Source organism: Lipotes vexillifer, unplaced genomic scaffold, assembly GCF_000442215.2.
Source record: "Lipotes vexillifer unplaced genomic scaffold, Lipotes_vexillifer_v1.1 scaffold390, whole genome shotgun sequence".
Lineage (NCBI taxonomy): Eukaryota > Metazoa > Chordata > Mammalia > Artiodactyla > Lipotidae > Lipotes > Lipotes vexillifer.
Genome location: NW_006784503.1, coordinates 4,253,997 through 4,271,626, shown reverse-complemented (window position 1 = coordinate 4,271,626; position 17,630 = coordinate 4,253,997). Strand labels below are relative to the sequence as shown.

General features: G+C 45.2%; 1 protein-coding gene across 2 annotated transcripts in view; it reads right to left on the bottom strand.

Annotated features, from left to right (window-relative positions):
• The window catches only part of MBOAT2 (membrane bound glycerophospholipid O-acyltransferase 2), a 111,875-nt gene extending 94,346 nt beyond the window's left edge, over nt 1–17,529 (bottom strand). The window contains exon 1 of one of the 2 annotated variants that reach the window (XM_007456940.1): nt 17,370–17,529. In XM_007456940.1, the coding sequence (XP_007457002.1) occupies nt 17,370–17,444 (75 nt within the window). In that variant the 5' untranslated portion in view covers nt 17,445–17,529. The remainder of the gene's footprint in view (nt 1–17,369) is intronic. The other variant, XM_007456941.1, reaches the window with a different exon arrangement.
• Nucleotides 17,530–17,630: the final 101 nt, after the last annotated feature.

The following is a 17,630-nucleotide window of genomic DNA, read 5'->3' as shown; positions in this document are numbered from 1 at the left end:
AAAGAAAGTTAGCAAAAGTTGAAGAACAATGAGTGATTTTAAAATTTTCATTTTATACCTTTCTGTGTTTTATAAATTTTATACAATGAATATATACTACTTTTAAAATCAGATAGAAAACACACAAACTATATTCAGTTCCCTATTAGGATACAAAATACATTAGTGAAAACACACAAAACTGGAAATGCACACATGTCAAACACATCTACATGTTATAAGAGAAGAATCTGCTCCTAATGAGCAAAAAAACAAAACAAAACAAAAAACCCCTAATTTCGCCAACTTTTCAAGTTATAGATGAACTAAAGTTTGGTTTCACCCTGTTATTCAGCCCAAATCCACGATTTTGCTTTGCTCTGGCTCTTGGCCTGTAAAAGGACAAAAAGGCCTAATGCCGCTTTCCTGGTCATTTCTAGCATCCTTGAATTTAACACTTATCTCAATTTTATCACTTGACATAGACTAAAATCTATCACTTCTTTTTTTTTTTTACTTGAAGTACAGCTGACTTACAATATTACATTACTTTCAGGTGTACAACATAGTGATTCTATATTTTTATAGATTATACTCCATTTAAAGTTTTTATAAAATATTGGCTATATTCCCTATGCTGTACAATATATCCTCGTAGATTATTCATTTTATACATAGTAGTTTGTACCTCTTAATCCCCTATCCCTATCTTGCCCCTCCCCGCTTCCCTCTCCAGACTGGTAACCACTAGTCTGTTCCCTAGATCTGTAAATTTCTTTATATTCATTCCTTTAATTTTTCAGATTCCACATATAGGTGATAACATACAGCATTTGTCTTTCTCTGTTAGACTTATTCCACCAAGCATAATGCCCTCCAGGTCTATCCATAGTTGCAAATGTGGCAAAATTTCATTCCTGTACACACACACACACACACACACACACACACACACATATATCCTCTTCTTTATTCATTCATCTGTTGATGGACACTTAGGTTGCTTCCATATCGTCATTGCTGTAAAAAATGCTGCTATGAACGTTGGGGTGCACGTATCTTTTTGAATTAGTGCTTCTGTTTTCTTCAGATATATACCCAGGAGCGCAAGTGCTGAGTCATATGGTAGTTCTATCTTTAGTTTTTTAAGGAACCTCCATACTGTTTTCCATAGCGGCTGCACCAATTTACATTCCCACCAACAGCGCAGGAGGGTTCCCCTTTCTCCACATCCTCACCAACATCTGTTATTTGTGGTCTTTTTGATGATGGTCATTCTGACAGGTGTGAGGTGATAACACTGTGGTTTTGACTTGCATTTCTCTGGTGATTAGCGATCTTGAGCATCTTTTCATGTGCCTGGAGGCCATCTGTATGTTGTCTTCGGAAAAATGTCTATTCAGGTCTTCTGCTCATTTTTTAATTGGGTTGTTTGGTTTTTTAATATTGAGCTATATGAGCTGTTTATATATTTTGGATACTAATCCCTTATTTGTCATATCACTTGCAAATATTTTCTCCCATTCAGTAGGTTACCTTTTTGTTTTGTCAATAGTTTCCTTTGCTGTGCAAAAGCTTTTAAGTTTAATTAGGTCCCATTTGTTTATTTTTGCGTTTTTTTACTTTGCCTTCAGAGACAGATCCAAAAAAAGATTATGACGATTTATGTCAAAGAGTGCTCTGCTTATGTTTTCATCTAGGATTTTAATGGTTTCCTGTCTTACATTTAGGTCTTTAATCCTACTGTCATTTCTGATCAGCAAAATAACACCAGTAATATAAACAGTGCATGTCATTCATATGTATTGTTCATAAATGAATATTAACTTTAAAATATATATATATATATATATAGATAAGAATTCTACATTTAAATTGGTGTGAAATCACCTTGTGTGCCTATATATTAATATTCTATCAGTTAAAATATGAATATGTGCTTGTTATCATGAGAGTAAAATGCTGTTATAACTGATGAGTATGAAACTATTAACAGGAAAGCAAATGAGTTAATGTGAGAGTTGAGAAAGGGTTCATTTATATGACAGCTTTAGGAAGAACATTATATTCACTGAGGAAAATTTTTACAAAATTTTTTAGAAGTCAATAAGAGATTATATTATTTTATAATTCTATTATACTTATAAAATTGTTTAGTGTACCAACATAAAACAAAATAACCTTTAAGAACCATATTCGATTTTTAGTTATTTAGTTTTAAATCATGAAAAAAATGACCTTTTTTAATGAAAAAGCTCTATTTGGGAATTCTATACATCTTATGCAAATGAATTAAAAGCAGAATAATTAGCTCTGCCATCTCAATTTCACAAGGAGAAAGAATGTTAAACTCACAAACAATAATATCCATAATGAATCATACATATGTAATAAAAATATATAAGGAGTATGGAAAAAAAGCAAAGTGTTAAAGAGAATTGGGGTTCCCAAAACATGTTTTATTCTAATTAAACCTGAGATCAATAGTCTTCATAAGAATGTTTTAAAGAGAAAAACAAATACCGTATGCTAACACATATATATGGAATCTAAGGGAAAAAAATGGTCACGAATAACCTCGGGGCAGGACAGGAATAAAGACGCAGACATAGAGAATAGACTTGAGGACACGGGGAGGGGGCAGGGTAAGCTGGGACAAAATGAGAGAGTGGCATGGACTTATATACACTACCAAATGTAAAATAGATAGCCAGTGGGAAGCAGCCGCATAGCACAGGGAGATCAGCTCGGTGCTTTGTGACCACCTAGAGGGGTGCGATAGGGAGGGTGGGAGGGAGATGCAAGAGGGAGGAGATATGGGGATATATGTATAGCTGATTCACTTTGTTATAAAGCAAACACCATTGTAAACACACCATTGTAAAGCAATTATACTCCAATAAAGATGTTAAAAAAAAAAAAAAGAATGTTTTAAGAAGAGAATTCCTATTGTTTTGAATCTACAAAGAAACAACTGTTTGCAGAAATGATTACAGGACGCCATCAACCACTTTCAGGAGTTGACGACAAAGAAATTTTTGAGATTTGTCTGGATAATATTCAGCTTTAACTCACTATTGATTTTAACACTCAGCCATCAGACATTTGACCAAAATTGTGATTTGATGGGCCCCTATTTAAAGGCAACCTTAGATAACACATTTCCAGCATTTCATCCACGTTCTTCAGTGATGCTCTTTTTCTCACGCCTGAACACAATAAACCATGAGCACCAGGAGTCCACTGAGCCAAGCAGTGGTATTCGGGCTATGCCTAGTGGTTTCTATCAGTGTCTCAAGTATCATTGTCTCAAAGAACATGCCTATTACCAAATCAGCAATTTTATTTTTATTTTTAGTACATACTAGCAAATAATAGAGGCAAAAAGCAATAAATCTTCAAACAAGTATGCAATGCTCTAGAGAGGGCAACCCTTGGAAACCAGACTTTCAGGTGCAGGGCTACCCATCCCAGGACAGCTAGAAACGTTCACTCATGAGCCTCTGCATTCCAAAGCAGAAGATTTAGGGGTAGCGATACCTGATTTACTAAAGTGCACTTGGTCATAAGCCAACCATGTGAAGACAGACGGGATGTCTCCAGCAATCCAAAAGGTGACCATGAAGAAGTGGGCTTATTCAGACCACTTCCGGATTGTTCCAGAAAGTCCGTAAGCACCAAGATGACAAACCTTCTAACCATGACAGCTACCCAGAAATGACCTTGGCTGCCCTAGCAAAGGGAGCAAGCTCTCCAGCACAGATGTGTTCACGCAGAAGCCAGAGGGCCATTCACCAGAGACTCCCGTGAGGATTTCGTTTCACACAAGCAGTTCACACCAAAGGTGCGATGACCATGATCGCTGACATTTACAGAGTGCTTCCTACCCACGAGGCTCAGCAATGCAGATAAAGCAAGGTTCAAGCCACTCACACAGAACCACAGCTCAAATCTAAGCTGATTCCTGAACCCACGGTCTTAACGGCTAGACTCTTAACACACGAAACCTGTTTGCTTTTTAATCAGCTGCATCAGACCCTGCCCATCTCCCCTCTAGTCTCTGCAGCTCGAGGGCTCACAAAAAGCCTGGCCATCAATCAATACTTATTCAAAGGGCGAGCCTGCCCTGCTTCCCGCTTTCCTTGCTTCCTTAACTACAAGTCGCACTTCTGCTCTGGGATGCCAGGAAAATTTATCCTTCAAGATTCTGGCTCAGACGTTTCCTTGCCCTGACCAATCCAAGCCCGAGTTACGGCTGTTTTTCCCTAGATGATGCCGGCATGGTGGAGCCTGCCCTGCCCTCCCACAGATGAGCTACATTTACTAGCCCTCACCCCACCCATATCCTTGCTGTGACCTGTGGCCATGTGGCAGAGCTCTGGCAAAAGGAAGCAGGGTCAAAGTAACGCGTATGTGCCACTTCTGGCCCACACCTGCAGCCACAAGGGTTCTTTCCCCCCTTGTCTGCTGGAGGACTGGAACCCTGTAAGTTCTCAAGGTCTGGCTGCCAGACCAGCAGCAGTAACATCACCTGGGAACCTGTCACACTTGCAAACTCGGACTTAACTGAATCAGAAACTCTGGTCATAGGGCCCAGCAACCTGTGTTTTAACCAGTGTTACAGGGGATTCTCATGCAAACTCACGTTTAAGGACCACTGACCTCAACAAACCAGCCTCAACTGCAATCGGGCGATAAGGCCCCAGGTAGCAGAACAATGTGTTGGAAGGAACACTGGTCTCTGTAGGACCAGGTGAAGTGGAACTATCCACCAATCTGGACCATTTACATCAAAACTTATGTGAGAAAACAAGTAGTCTATTACCTTTAAAGGCCCTCACTGGGCTTCCCTGGTGGTGCAGTGGTGGAGAGTCCGCCTGCCGATGCAGGAGACACGGATTCGCGCCCCGGTCCGGGAAGATCCCACATGCCGCGGAGCGGCTGGGCCCGTGAGCCATGGCCGCTGAGGCTGCGCGTCCGGAGCCTGTGCTCCGCAACGGGAGAGGCCACAACAGTTTCCGCGTACCGAAAAAAAAAAAAAAAAGGCCCTGACTTATTGTTGGGACTCCCTGCAGCAGCTTTATCCAAGCTAAGTCCAGCATCTCTCTTCTGACACACCTTTACATGCTGTGCAGATGTATCAGTCTTTCTCTTCCCCCTAGACTAGAAGCTCAGGAGCCAGACCAGCTCTCACTCATCTTTGCATCTCTCCAGGGCCTAGAAAACCCCTGGCCTATACCAGGTGCTCAATGAACAACAATACCTACTTACCCTTTTCCACCTTTACTGCCAAAATGGTAATTCATAATCTCTAAAATTATACCAATAAGCCAGCAACTTCCTTTTATAAAAATGTTCTAAAAGTAACAACACTCATATAGACTAAAACTTTCCTACTCTACGATTCTCAGAATGATGCCCATTTGTCAAAGGTCTGTCTTCGGCACTGCTACTACCTCGTTTCCTTGGGTCCCAGCGTGAGAAAACGCTCTTAATTTTGATCCAGTCCATCTTCCCCGATATATAACTTATACCAACACACATTTGCTTTTCCCTGGCTGTACCTTGCCCTGCAGCTCACTGTTTACTGTCCGACATAAAGATAGCTAATCTCCTTGCTACCCACGGTACCAGCCTAGACAGGGCGCTAGTCTGTACTGACATTCGCCTTCATTTTACAAGAGCTGAAAGGTGCGTTTACCAAATCTGGAGTTAGGGACAAAATGGGCAAAAGCAACTGAATATTTTCATTATTTTCCAGAGGTTCCTGCTTTCAATAAAATCGATATAAAAAGGAAAACAATCCACGACCAGCCTTCTGGCACTATTCTAATCTATTTTGTCTTTGCTGAAATGGTCCCAGCATCCTTTTGTCTTTAATATTCCGAGCAGGATTTTTTTCTAAATCGACTCACACGTTTCCTACCAAATGCCACATTCCTAACAAAGTTACTGCATCAATCATTTCATAGTCCTATGTGCTAAAACTGAGCCTGTGCCAAAAACCTACTTGGAACAGCATATTTATTTCCCCGTTAATTTATATTCCCTATACTTTAAAAAAGAACTCTAACTCTTTAGAAATGAATCCTTCCAATCCATATGGAAAAGTGTAACAAATACCCAACGATACCGACAATACCCAAAAATTCTGTTCTTTGATTTTGACTAGCTTATCAGAATTTCCATTCAAATCTAACGGAAGGCTGAAGCTCAATGTTGTGATGCCAAATACACCAAGATTTTCCTTTACTATGTGGCTTTTAAAATATTTTCCAAGAACAAAAGGAGAAGACGTAACTAGTCTCATACTACAGGAAAGCTACAGGGACCGCATAGAAGGATGCTAATCTTAGACTGAGGACACTTAGCCATCCCCAAAGATACTAAATACCAGCCAAAGGGTACTCCTACCTTGTCCTCTCGGCCCTACACAGACACCAAAAATCTTCGTCACTTCTATCCTTGGTAAGCAGCTCACGTGAACAGCTGTGCCAGTCCCACTATTAGAAAAGGCACCCTAACACCTGCAGTGAAACGCACTGTAGATTAAACTTCAACTCCAAAGCCTGAATAGTTATCACAAGATAAAATATGCTGGCCAGAATTCAACGTACACTTTAAAAACCTGAAAAATTGGTAGGGGCTTATTGGGCAATCAAGACCTTTCCAAGAGACTTCATTGTCTACTAGCTAGACATTTTTTTTTAACATCACATCCACAAGGTAGCCTTGACCACTTAGGCCAGTTAATAACTGAAATACTGGATCTGCAAAAAGAACAAAGTGATAGCGGTGTGAAAGTCCAACCTTCCCACTTTAATGGCATATTAACTTTCGAGATTATTTCTAAGGTGTGACCCTCTCCAAACGACTAGAACTAGTCAGACAAAATTTAACCTGAAATCCTGCTGGCCAGTTTAAGGACGAAATTACTAAGTGATGAAATACAAGAATTACATCTTCAACAATCCCCCGACATGGCTCCCAAGCCTTCTGCGGCCCTGACTGCCCTGCTATGGTTATAATCGGGTCTGTCAAGGTTCCTCCGACATCTCAGAAGAGCACAGTGTTCCTCAGATTGGAATGACCACCACCAACTATAATAGAAACTGCTACCTACTTCCTGATGGCCGATAAGCTAAATCTGGCCTAGCTATGTTGTTTGGGCTCAAAAAGCAGAACACTTAAGAAAACTTCAGCCAAAATTTTTAAAAAATCACAAATTTTCACCAAAAACTCCAGAATTCCAGCTGACCTTGAAAAAGCAGCTTTGGTAACCCACCAGCAAATGTGAGGGGGGCTTTGCTTTTAGCCTGGGCATGGGATTTCCACGTGGTCATGCTGTCCATATCTCAAAAAACGGCTGCATCTACATTCGTATCCATTCATGTTCCCTGCCCGGCAACCTCTAGCCGCATGTGAATTTGGAATTTATGTTGGCATTAACCACTTCACCTAACCCATGACCTCATCAGGGAACAACATCTTACAGTAAACAGAAACTCCCATGGTTTATTCACAAAAGTTAATCCTGGTCTCAGGCAAGTCTCCTTCTATACAGTTAACTTGGAGAACTTCACCGCAAGTCTTTACGTTTATCTTTGAAATTTGATGTTGCTAAATTAGATACATTCAACTCAATCACTATTCATTGTGCGCCCAAAGGACGAGCGGTTTTGAAACTAGTGGTTTTGCAAAAGGCAGAGCCTCTCTCTCCAGCTTTAACAAGGTAAGTATCACCTGAATGTCCTTCATATGCTTAGTTTTGCCTATAATCTACCTTCAAAAAGAAACTGAAAGGATTCAGAATTTTTTGTTTGTATAAGCTGGGAGCTATTTATTTTAAAATAACATGTAACTGAGTAACTTAAATATGTCTAAAAGTATATATTGTCTACAACTATGACCTTCCACAGATATATCTAGTTTGGCACAGAAAACCTCTAAAAACTAAAAAAGTTTCTATGGGGTTATGGCTTAAGACAGAAAGTATGTGGCATCTCCATCCGATGCCAAGACAGGAGCAAGGCGAGCTGGTCAGAGGCCCAGACGTTCACGGAAGAGGGAGGTCCCTGTAGTTGGCAACTGGGCTGCCCCTGGCTTCCTCACTCCACAAGGACACAGGCCGCCCGGGGAGGATCCCCTGATGACACCTGCTGCCGGCCAAAAGCCAGGCTTCCCCGGACTGGCCGGCTGGGGGACAAGGGGGGGGATCGGGAAGGAGCCCTCTTGCAGGGCCCCGCCCACAGGGCTGTAAGGACAGCCCTTTGCTCTTTCTAGAGAAAGACAGTTCTGCACTCTGAAGGCTTTTTTTCTGAATAGCTTGATAACAATGCTGATAGAGCTTCTCTTTCCAGTCGCCCCTTATCACCCGACAGTGTAATGACAGTGTAATCGTCTAGCTGGGGACAACTGGTACCTCTCACAGTTATCTTCATTTTCCTTTGAACCATCAGTCACATTCCTCCAAAATTCTTCAATGCTTTGCACATCTCCTTTTAAGTAACCCTCCTGAGGAAAACAGAAGTCAGCCAGAAAGGTTTACACAGCTTCCTTCTAACCCACGGAGATGTACTGTGCAGCCCTTTACGTAAACACTCACACCAGAGGCACCCGGTAACTCTCGCGGCTGTGCAGCTAGGAGGAAGCACAGCAGTGCCCACACGGAGGGACCGAGTCACAGCGACCTGACCCCGATCTGCGGAGCTCGGCCAGCTGGGGAGCCAAAGGAGCTGCAGAGACAAGGCAGCACCCCATCCAGGGACGGGACGCCACTGCTGTCCTGACCCCACAACCAGCCTTCCAGCCGGGGAGGGTGTGGGTGTCAACGAAAGACGCTGGAAAAGTGAAGCGTCCCCGGGAAAAGGATCCCTGAGAGGCCCTGGCGCAGGGCTGCTCAGAAGCTGGGCACGGGTACCACCCCAGCCGGGAGCCTCCACCTGGCCGCCCGGCCAACTCCTCTGGTAGCTGCTGCCTTGAAAAGTGTGAGAACCACTGCATTAAGCTGCAGCCACCTTCTCCTCTGTATCCCGCACGGCCAGCACGCTGTCCGGCACACACCGGACACTCCAATGCCTGCAAAATGCATCACGGCAAATGGGCACTGCACACCCTGATGCACCCGAGGGACGTACACACCGTGTGCTCCACAAGCCCTGGAAAAGCAGCTCGGCAGCTGCGACACCCAGCACAGACTGAGCTCTGTGTGCTCGGCCCTCTGCCGGCAGGACCCCTGATGCCAACCTCAGCCCTGCGGGAGGGGCCCTCACCCGCCCCGGGATACAGACCAGGAAGCTGCCGCTTAGGTAAGCGTAGTCAGTGCCTGGACCGCCCCGCTAATCAGTGATGAGCGGAACTTTAGCTGGTCTATGCTCCCACCACGCGAGCCGCTCACTCCAGACGCCCTGCGTGCCCCGCGGTGCTGAGCGCAAGAGAGGCAAACCTGAGTAAGAGGCTCTGTGCCTGAGGAGTTTACACCCTGGCAGGGAGGCGCGCGAAGTAAGCAAAAGAAATGAAGTGCTGCAGGTGCCATCAGAGCTGGGAAAGCCGAGGCAACTCCCCCGAGGCCCCGACTGACAAGGGAAAGGGCGGCCAAATCACCGCCAATCAGGGGGGTTCTCAGACCACCACTTCCGAGAGCGAGGAGGATACACACCCTTGACAGGCAGCCGTGGAAAGGGGCAAAGACCCCCAACGTGTGCCCCTTACCCCCCTCCTGAAAAAGCCAGACCGAGGCGATGCTGGGCTTTTGCTTGGAAGACCCAGGAGAGGCTGGGGGAGCCCAGAGCGCAGGGCAGAGGTCGAGCAGGACGGCTATCTGTCTACCTTCTCTTCGACCTGCTTCTGCAGCGCCAGCCTCACTGCAGAACCGCGGCAGAGGCTCGAGGAACAGCTCCTCGAAGGGGCTCCGCCGGGGATGCCCACAGCCTCAGGCAGCAGCATGTACTTACCTACCGCTTGTGCCTGCATTAGACGCGCACAAGTGGCCCCATAGGGAGTGACGCGCCACTGGAAAGGACGGGGCAGATCTTTAAAAGCTTCATCCAGGAGGCATAAGCTTTAGCAGAGTATTGCAAAATATGGGTTTGCCGACCCGAAGGAGTGTGGAGGGGGGTTCCAGGCAGAGGAAATAGTTTGATCAAAGGCATGGAGTTAAAAGATAAGAAAACATACTGGGGGAACTTAACTGGCTCTGCAGGTCCTTCGGGCAGCAGGGCTGCACTTCCAGCCCAGCCACTGCCACGTGCATGGGGGCTTCTGGCAATTTCCTGCTCCTCTGGGGAGAGAGTGTGGGTGTGTAAGGGGTGGCCAAAGTAGGGGCAGCGCCCGAGTAACAGAAAAGGAGCTGGCAGCCATATTCGGGAGGTTCTAGGCCTCTCCTGTGGGCCAGGGCTTCCCAGAGATAAAGCAGGCCTGAGAATGCGTGGGGCAGGGCCTCTCACAGGGCAGGCCTCTCAGCCCAGAAGGACCCCAAAGTTAGACTTCTGACATTTTCTACACATGAGGTTACACGGGCAGTCACTAGAGATACAAGGACAGGACTGGAAAGGGACATGGACATCATTCAACTGAAAACTGGGGGCCACACTGCCTAGTGTACACTTATGAATTTTATTCTTCCCGTATATTGTGACTATATTGTCAACAGCACAATTACACTGCATGACCTTTTGGAGATTACAAGTTAATCGGTTAAATGCAAACATTTAAAAAATGCATCACACTTTGATAACCTTTTAGTAATATGGAGAACCTTAAAAAAAACTGTGGCCAGGTAGCTCTCTACCTCTGATGGTAGGAGAAGGTGGGTAAGAATGAGCCTGCTTAAAAATGTAGGTTCCCTGGCCCTCACTGGGTAGCTCTGGGTAGAGCCTGGGAACATATAACAACAATCCCACATGATTTCTGATACAAGTGGTCTCACAGCCACACTTGAAAAAGCACTGCAAAGGGCAGCAGGGAAGCTGGGAAGAGGTTTAAGCAAGAAGTAACTAATCAGTATTACACAGTTTGCGCTGGATGTGGCTATTAGTGTTGCAGGCAGAAGCCTGATTATAATGGTGTAAGAGTGAGCAGAGATTAGCAAGATTCAACTGTTCTTTCAAAACGTGTGACTGAGAAGAAAGAGACAGAATAAGGATGTGCCTTAAGGGCCTGACAAAAGGTTTTTTATTTGTATTCATCACGTAGAGAGATGAGTAACACTGTAAAGCACATATCAGTAATCACAATGTCCTGCACAGGATTTCCACGGCCTCCAGACCCACTCTCCACTTTACTCTGCGCCCCCAAAGTATCAACTTGCCCTCTGAAGGAGGCACCAGCAGGAAAGAGAGGATGGGAGGGAGTGGGGTATTCATCTCCCCTCACCCCCTCCCTCAATGCCACCGCAGGCTGGATGGGTCCCTCGTTGGGGGCCACAGCTGCTCCTGACAGGAGGCCCTACAGCTCCCCTCGTGGGATTCTGACCCCCTTAGGGCTCTGCCCTTCCTTCCTCTGGCCCCTCCAGGCCTAGAGGAGCTGGTCCTGGGAGACCACCCTATTCCTTGCTGATTTCCCTAAACCTGCACATATCTTAGTAAATGGTTCTTAAAGTCTCCTTGGTTACCTAGTTCAATCTGTCTCCTACCAGAACCCTGCCAGATACATACAACATTAAGCGGAGTATAAATGCCAGAACAGTGCCAAATCCAAAATGCTACTGTGGTTCAAATACAACAGCAGTCACATCAGATGGGATTCAGGAAAAGATTAATCTGCAAGGTGCACTGGATGCGGGCTTGGAAGAACAGTGAGGATTCTGATAAGCAAAGGAGGGGGGCACATCATTGCTGCCTATTCAGATCTCCTGAATCCGAATTCTATCTTTCCACACATCAGCTATCCCTCCCCTTTTCCAAACCCTACACACTTACCAAAGCAGGACCCACGTCATATGTAAAATCATTAAATGATCGCTCTGCTGGGGGCCCTGTTTACAGGTTGTTTTATTTTAAAGAAGTCTTGCCAAGTTCTATCATCGTAGACTCCCACCTGTTAAATCGACTGCAGGCAAAAGCTGTGTGTGAGCTGTTTTGATTATTTCCCTGGAAAGTCAGCCCTGATGGGCCACAGTAAACAGAGACTAGGGTTATTTGTACCTATCGAGGCAGTAATAACACAGGAAGCACTTTTAAAGCAGGGGACAAAGAACTCTTGAAGAGTGAAGAAGCAGAAAAACCACTTTTGACTCCAAATTCAAAACGAGATTTTAATCCTACTTTAATCACTGTGTGGGGAATAGGACTGAACCTGCGCCTGAGATCTCCCTTCCTAAAAAGGAAGTCCTAGAGATTTAAAATGGAATATATGTGAACAGATGTTAACTTCCCAAAAGAAAAACAGAAGACAAGTTCCAAATATTTCATAATTTGTAAAGAAGAAAGGAACGTGCAGCGGATGTATACCAGGAGCCAGGTACTTTACATAGATTACGTATTTTAATCTCCACAATAATCTACAAATGGCTACTATTTATTATCTTTATTTTATAGGTGAGGAAACTGGGCCTTAAAGAAATATACAGTAATTTGCCAACGAGCACAAGGCTGGCAGATTCTGGCTCCAAGCCAGTCATCACCACAGCATGACTACTTCCTCCCGAAGAAGGGAAACAGACACCGGGAAACCGACAGGGACTACAGTGTAGGGCACGCGGTCCTTTGCCTCACTGCCTCAGATGAACCACAGAGGCGGTTTCAACTTCAAAATTTATTAGCCCATTTTCCTCCCCTGAGTTCATATTTATATTCCCTCCAACTCGGTCCAAAAAGAATTTGAGGCAGCTTGATGAAACAAACACAGAATCATGGGATTTTAAAACTAAGTGCAACACACATTTTACACAGGGGGAAACTCATTTATGTAAAGTGACATTTCTAAAATTAGTTAACTGACAGGGCCCAAAATACAGATTCAAGATTCTCAGGCCCATATGCCTTCCTGATGAAAAGGAATCTTTCACAGCAGATTGCCTCAGTATGGCAGGGCTCTCAGTATGAAGGCCGAGGCGCATTACGGCTGTAAAAGTAGACAGGTGCGACGAATGAGTTAGATATTTGTGTCCAAGACCTAAAGCATTCAAATGGCAACTTTAAAATAAAACACGCCTTTGATTTTCTTGTTTGGTTGCCATTCGCCTTCTTCTCCTAGAAGTCATTATCTTCAAAAGGCTCAAAACTGAGAACGTCATTTATTTCTTCATCTAGAAGACGGGGTTCATCACAGCACAGAATTGTAAGAGGATCAACGCAGTTAATGTTCTAAACTATTCTTTTCCCTAACATATTATTTCACTTCATCGGTTGTTTACATGGCATGGGGCGGGGGAGAATATACAGCAACCCGTCAATCAACGAAATGACCAAAAAGCAGGAAACGAGGATTCTCCCTCTGTACACACATGGCTTTCCCCACTCCAGCCATCACCACCAGCACTTCAGCGCTGGGAAAGCTCTTCCTCTCCACCCTGTCCTCCAAAAATACACTGGCGACCTGCATCTAAAACACGGATGTGTCAAAATGATTTGCCGCGCGTTCAGAATAGAAATTAAAATGGACCTTTTTTTTTTTTTTTTTTTTTTTTCCTTGCGTTATGCGGGCCCCTCACTGCCGTGGCCTCCCCCATTTGCGGAGCACAGGCTCCGGACGCGCAGGCCCAGCGGCCACGGCTCACGGGCCCAGCCGCTCCGCGGTACGTGGGATCCTCCCGAAACAGGGCACGAACCCGCGTCTCCTGCATCGGCAGGCGGACTCTCAAGCACTGCGCCACCAGGGAAGCCCAAAATGGACCTTTTACTCAAATGCTTAATGCCATATGTACATACGTACCTGAAGCTAAAACACTTCAGGACTTGAATTTTATCTGACTTCATAAGGTGTTGTGAGGACACGCAGGAAAATAATATAACACATGTGAAAGAGATGTGAAAACTGTAAGATGCTACCCGTGATAATTATTACCTGACTTGGCAGGACTGGTTACAACAGCTGGTCGTTCTTCCTCCCGCCTCCAAACCTTTCCGAATATCTCGAGTCTCCCTCTTGCCCCCTCTCCCCCCACCCCAAAAATTCAGCACGTCATCTCTAAAACAAGGACCCTGTCCCCCAACAGGACTGTTCGATGAGGTCAGTCTCCTCCCTCACCGGCTGTCGGCCAAGTATGCCATCCTGGACGTCACGTCACCAGGGACTCTTACTCCAATTTCATAGTAATTACAGCATCAAGGGAAATAAGAAAAATGGTTTGAAAGGAAAGGAAAGGAAGGGTAAAGAGAGGGAGGAGGAAGAGGGCTAGAGAGCCCCTCAGTCTGATAACTCAGAAGTGAGGTAAGTCAAATGCAACAGAACATACATGCTCAGGTTAAAAAACGAAAACAAAAAAACCTCTTAAAAAAATAGGTTGATCTGGACACAATTATTCTCCCTTGTTTGGTATTCATGTTGGGGTTTTTTAAAAATTCACCACATAGCCAACTAATAAAGAATACGGTTCTGTTCAATGACATCTGATGTCTTCTCGATAGCACGTTTGGCCCTTGTCTCTCCCTCAGTCCAAATCCCCACAGATATTCCTTTAATGATAACTAACCGCCCTAGAAATAAAGTCACTTGCAATGCAAGGCCTAGAAAGGGGAAGCATCAGGTGCTAAATATTTCCCATCTTAAAGCATCATCGAACCTCACTCAATACCAGATTTTATATTTTTATTTAAATGTAAGACCTACTGAACAAATACTACGGCTACCTCAAGATCACTCTGGAATTCTCAGAAAAGATGAAAGAATCCAGGAGCCCAAGGCAGGCAAGATCTTTTGTCCCTGTTCCTTGACTGATCTTTACTGCAACATATTTCCTCCTTTCTCTCCTACCTGACCCTGCAACCTGCATTCTTCTATTCCATACATACCAGTACTTTCTATCATTTCATAAATTCCACACTCACTCTAGTAAAAAAGTTTAAGTATTTTCTGGCTCTAAGGTCCTTCTCTTCCTCTGACATCAAATAACTGCTTTTATAATTCCCTAAATTTTCAAAACACTGTTAATTAGTGTATACCAAATTAACACACTAAAAAGTTATATTTTCACACTTTTCATCTCCTGATTTGTCTTTTTCCTGTTGAATCACACTATTTGATTACAACTAATTCTTAGGCGTTCTCTCAACTGGGACCCAGTTATTTACATGTTACCAGAATTAATTTCTATTTTGCTCAACTTCAAAATAATGGCTCAGTGACTACTTATTCATCCAATTTTACTAAATGATTTTTCAGTTATTCCAAGTGCTTTGTCAGCAAAAAAGTCAATTCTTCAGTGCTTCAGAGAAACAGTTTATTATTACCATAAAAAGTTAAGGCTTGTGTGGTATTAATCCAATATTCTTAAGACTTGCTAAGAGAAAACAACCCAAAATACAAGTGGCTATGCAAATTCAGAATGGTCTCAAGAGAACAAAGGTGTCCAAGGTACCAAATCAAAACCTGTAGATAATAAAGGAGGAAAGTCAAAATTTTAAGTCCTGTCCCTTTCCCTTGATTCTCCTGCTTATGTCAGCACTAAAAAGAACCTGCTCTGGATTGCTGAGATTTTTAAATGAGTTTATTATATTAAATCACTTTTAAAGTCACAGACATTATATAAATCAGAAGGCATGAGCACAGTAGAGAAAATATTTCATCATCATAGGGAGAGAGAAAATGAAAGAGAGAGGAAGAGGGAGAAAGAGAGCATAATCCTGTTCCCTAAAATAAGTGAAAAGCTATAGGCCTATCTCTCTTGCTCTCATTGGCAAAACAATTTTTAAACAGATACCTACCCTGCATTTGCTGATACCCTGGCAGCAACCTACTTAAGTCAAGGAGGGTTGTAATACACTAAAAGGCCATACACTGTGCATCACTTCAGAAAAGTGAGAATTCTCCACAGGGCTGAGAAGACGAAAAACCATAAGTTCTGATCAGTTTATTAATAAACAGAGAAGACTACTTTCTTATAGTATGCGATTAATTTCACTAGTGGCACTTGAATCTATTAGCAAGATTCACATTATAACTGTAGTTCAAGATGTATGGGGGATAGTTATTTACTAAGAACCAACAGCTATTACTGAACTATAAGTAAGGAATTCAGATCTGAAGAGAGGTAGAATTTTTTTATACTCATTGAACATACTTCTATTTTACTTTTTAAAACGCTGAAGCACAAAGCACTTAGTGTCATAACGTTAGACACAGGGGTCGTTTCCCGTCTTGCTGCTATGAAACGGAGTCTGGACACAGAGGAATCCAGTATTATAAATGAAATCCCTGATGACATCAATGACAGCAACACATTCGGGTGGACAGTGAACCCAGATCCCTTGGAAAGTGCAAACACGTCTAGATCAAGTCCACTTGAAATAATTTTAAGCAAAATTTTCAGTGAACTACCTCTAGCCTGGGGCTAAAGCAATTATCTCTGCCCCACCAACTACCCTAAATGTCACTCTGACAAATACTCCCAAACTTTCTTTTCTGAATAAAAATGGCGCTGCTTTTCCCACACAATTCTGTTTATATCTCAATAACCCTTAGGCCCTTCATGCAAACTCAAAGTGAGGACTTAAATGTCACTCTTCCCTATACTGTGTCAAATGCTTTTTTTTGGGGGGGGGCGGGGGAGGAGGTGTTTCCATCTACAAGGTTGCCACTTTCTCCGCTAGACACCCTGGGATCATTAACTCAGTTTGCCTTTTCTTCCTAACCCCTGCCTGCCTTGCCCCAAACTGTTGCCTCTCTCTCTTGAATACGCCGCACTTCCACGCAAACTGTCCCAAAGAGCCGGTCGCCGATCCCTGAGCTGGCCTCCTCCACGCCACACACGTCGTGTCCAGCGCACCCTCCACCTAGGCACGTCCATCCTTTCCCCGTGGAGTATCGGGTGCCACGCGCGCAGGGCACAGACACCCCGGCTCCCCCAAAGCACAGCCTTTCCACGCACTGTCTACACCCGTGCCCACACGCACTGGAAGCGGCTTCGGGACTCCGATCGCCGACTACGCGGTGCACGCACGCCCCGGGTCGGGCGCTGCTGTGGCAGGGAGCAGGGCCAAGCATGCACGCGCGCACGTCGGTGCCCGGAGCCCCCGCGGGCTGCCCGGGCGGGGTGGGGGCTGGGTGGGCAGCTGGGGGCGGGGGGACAGCGGGCGCCAGGCAGCGGGCGGACAATAACAAGCGGGTCGCCTCCTCCCTTCGCCCCCACCCCAGCCCGCGCCCCGGGTCCCGGGTCCCGGCTTCCGCGCGGATGGCACACGGCCGCGGAGGGGGCGGCGAGGGCGCGGTGCCAGCGGGGCCGCCTCGGGTACCTGGTCGATGGGCAGCTGCACGGCGTTGCTGAGGGGCTGCAGCAGGGTGGAGCCCGTGGTGCTGGTGGTGGCCATGGCCTGCCTGGCGCTCCGGCCGCCCGCGCCGCTCGCCCGCGACTGAGCCGGGCGACGCCGAGGACGGGGAAGCGACCGGCGCGCCTGCCCCCTGGCCGCCCGCGGTCTGAGCGCGCGGGGCGGGGCCGGGGAGGGGCCGGGGGCGGTGACCCGCTCGGCCCTCCTTCCGCGCCCCCACGCCCCCGC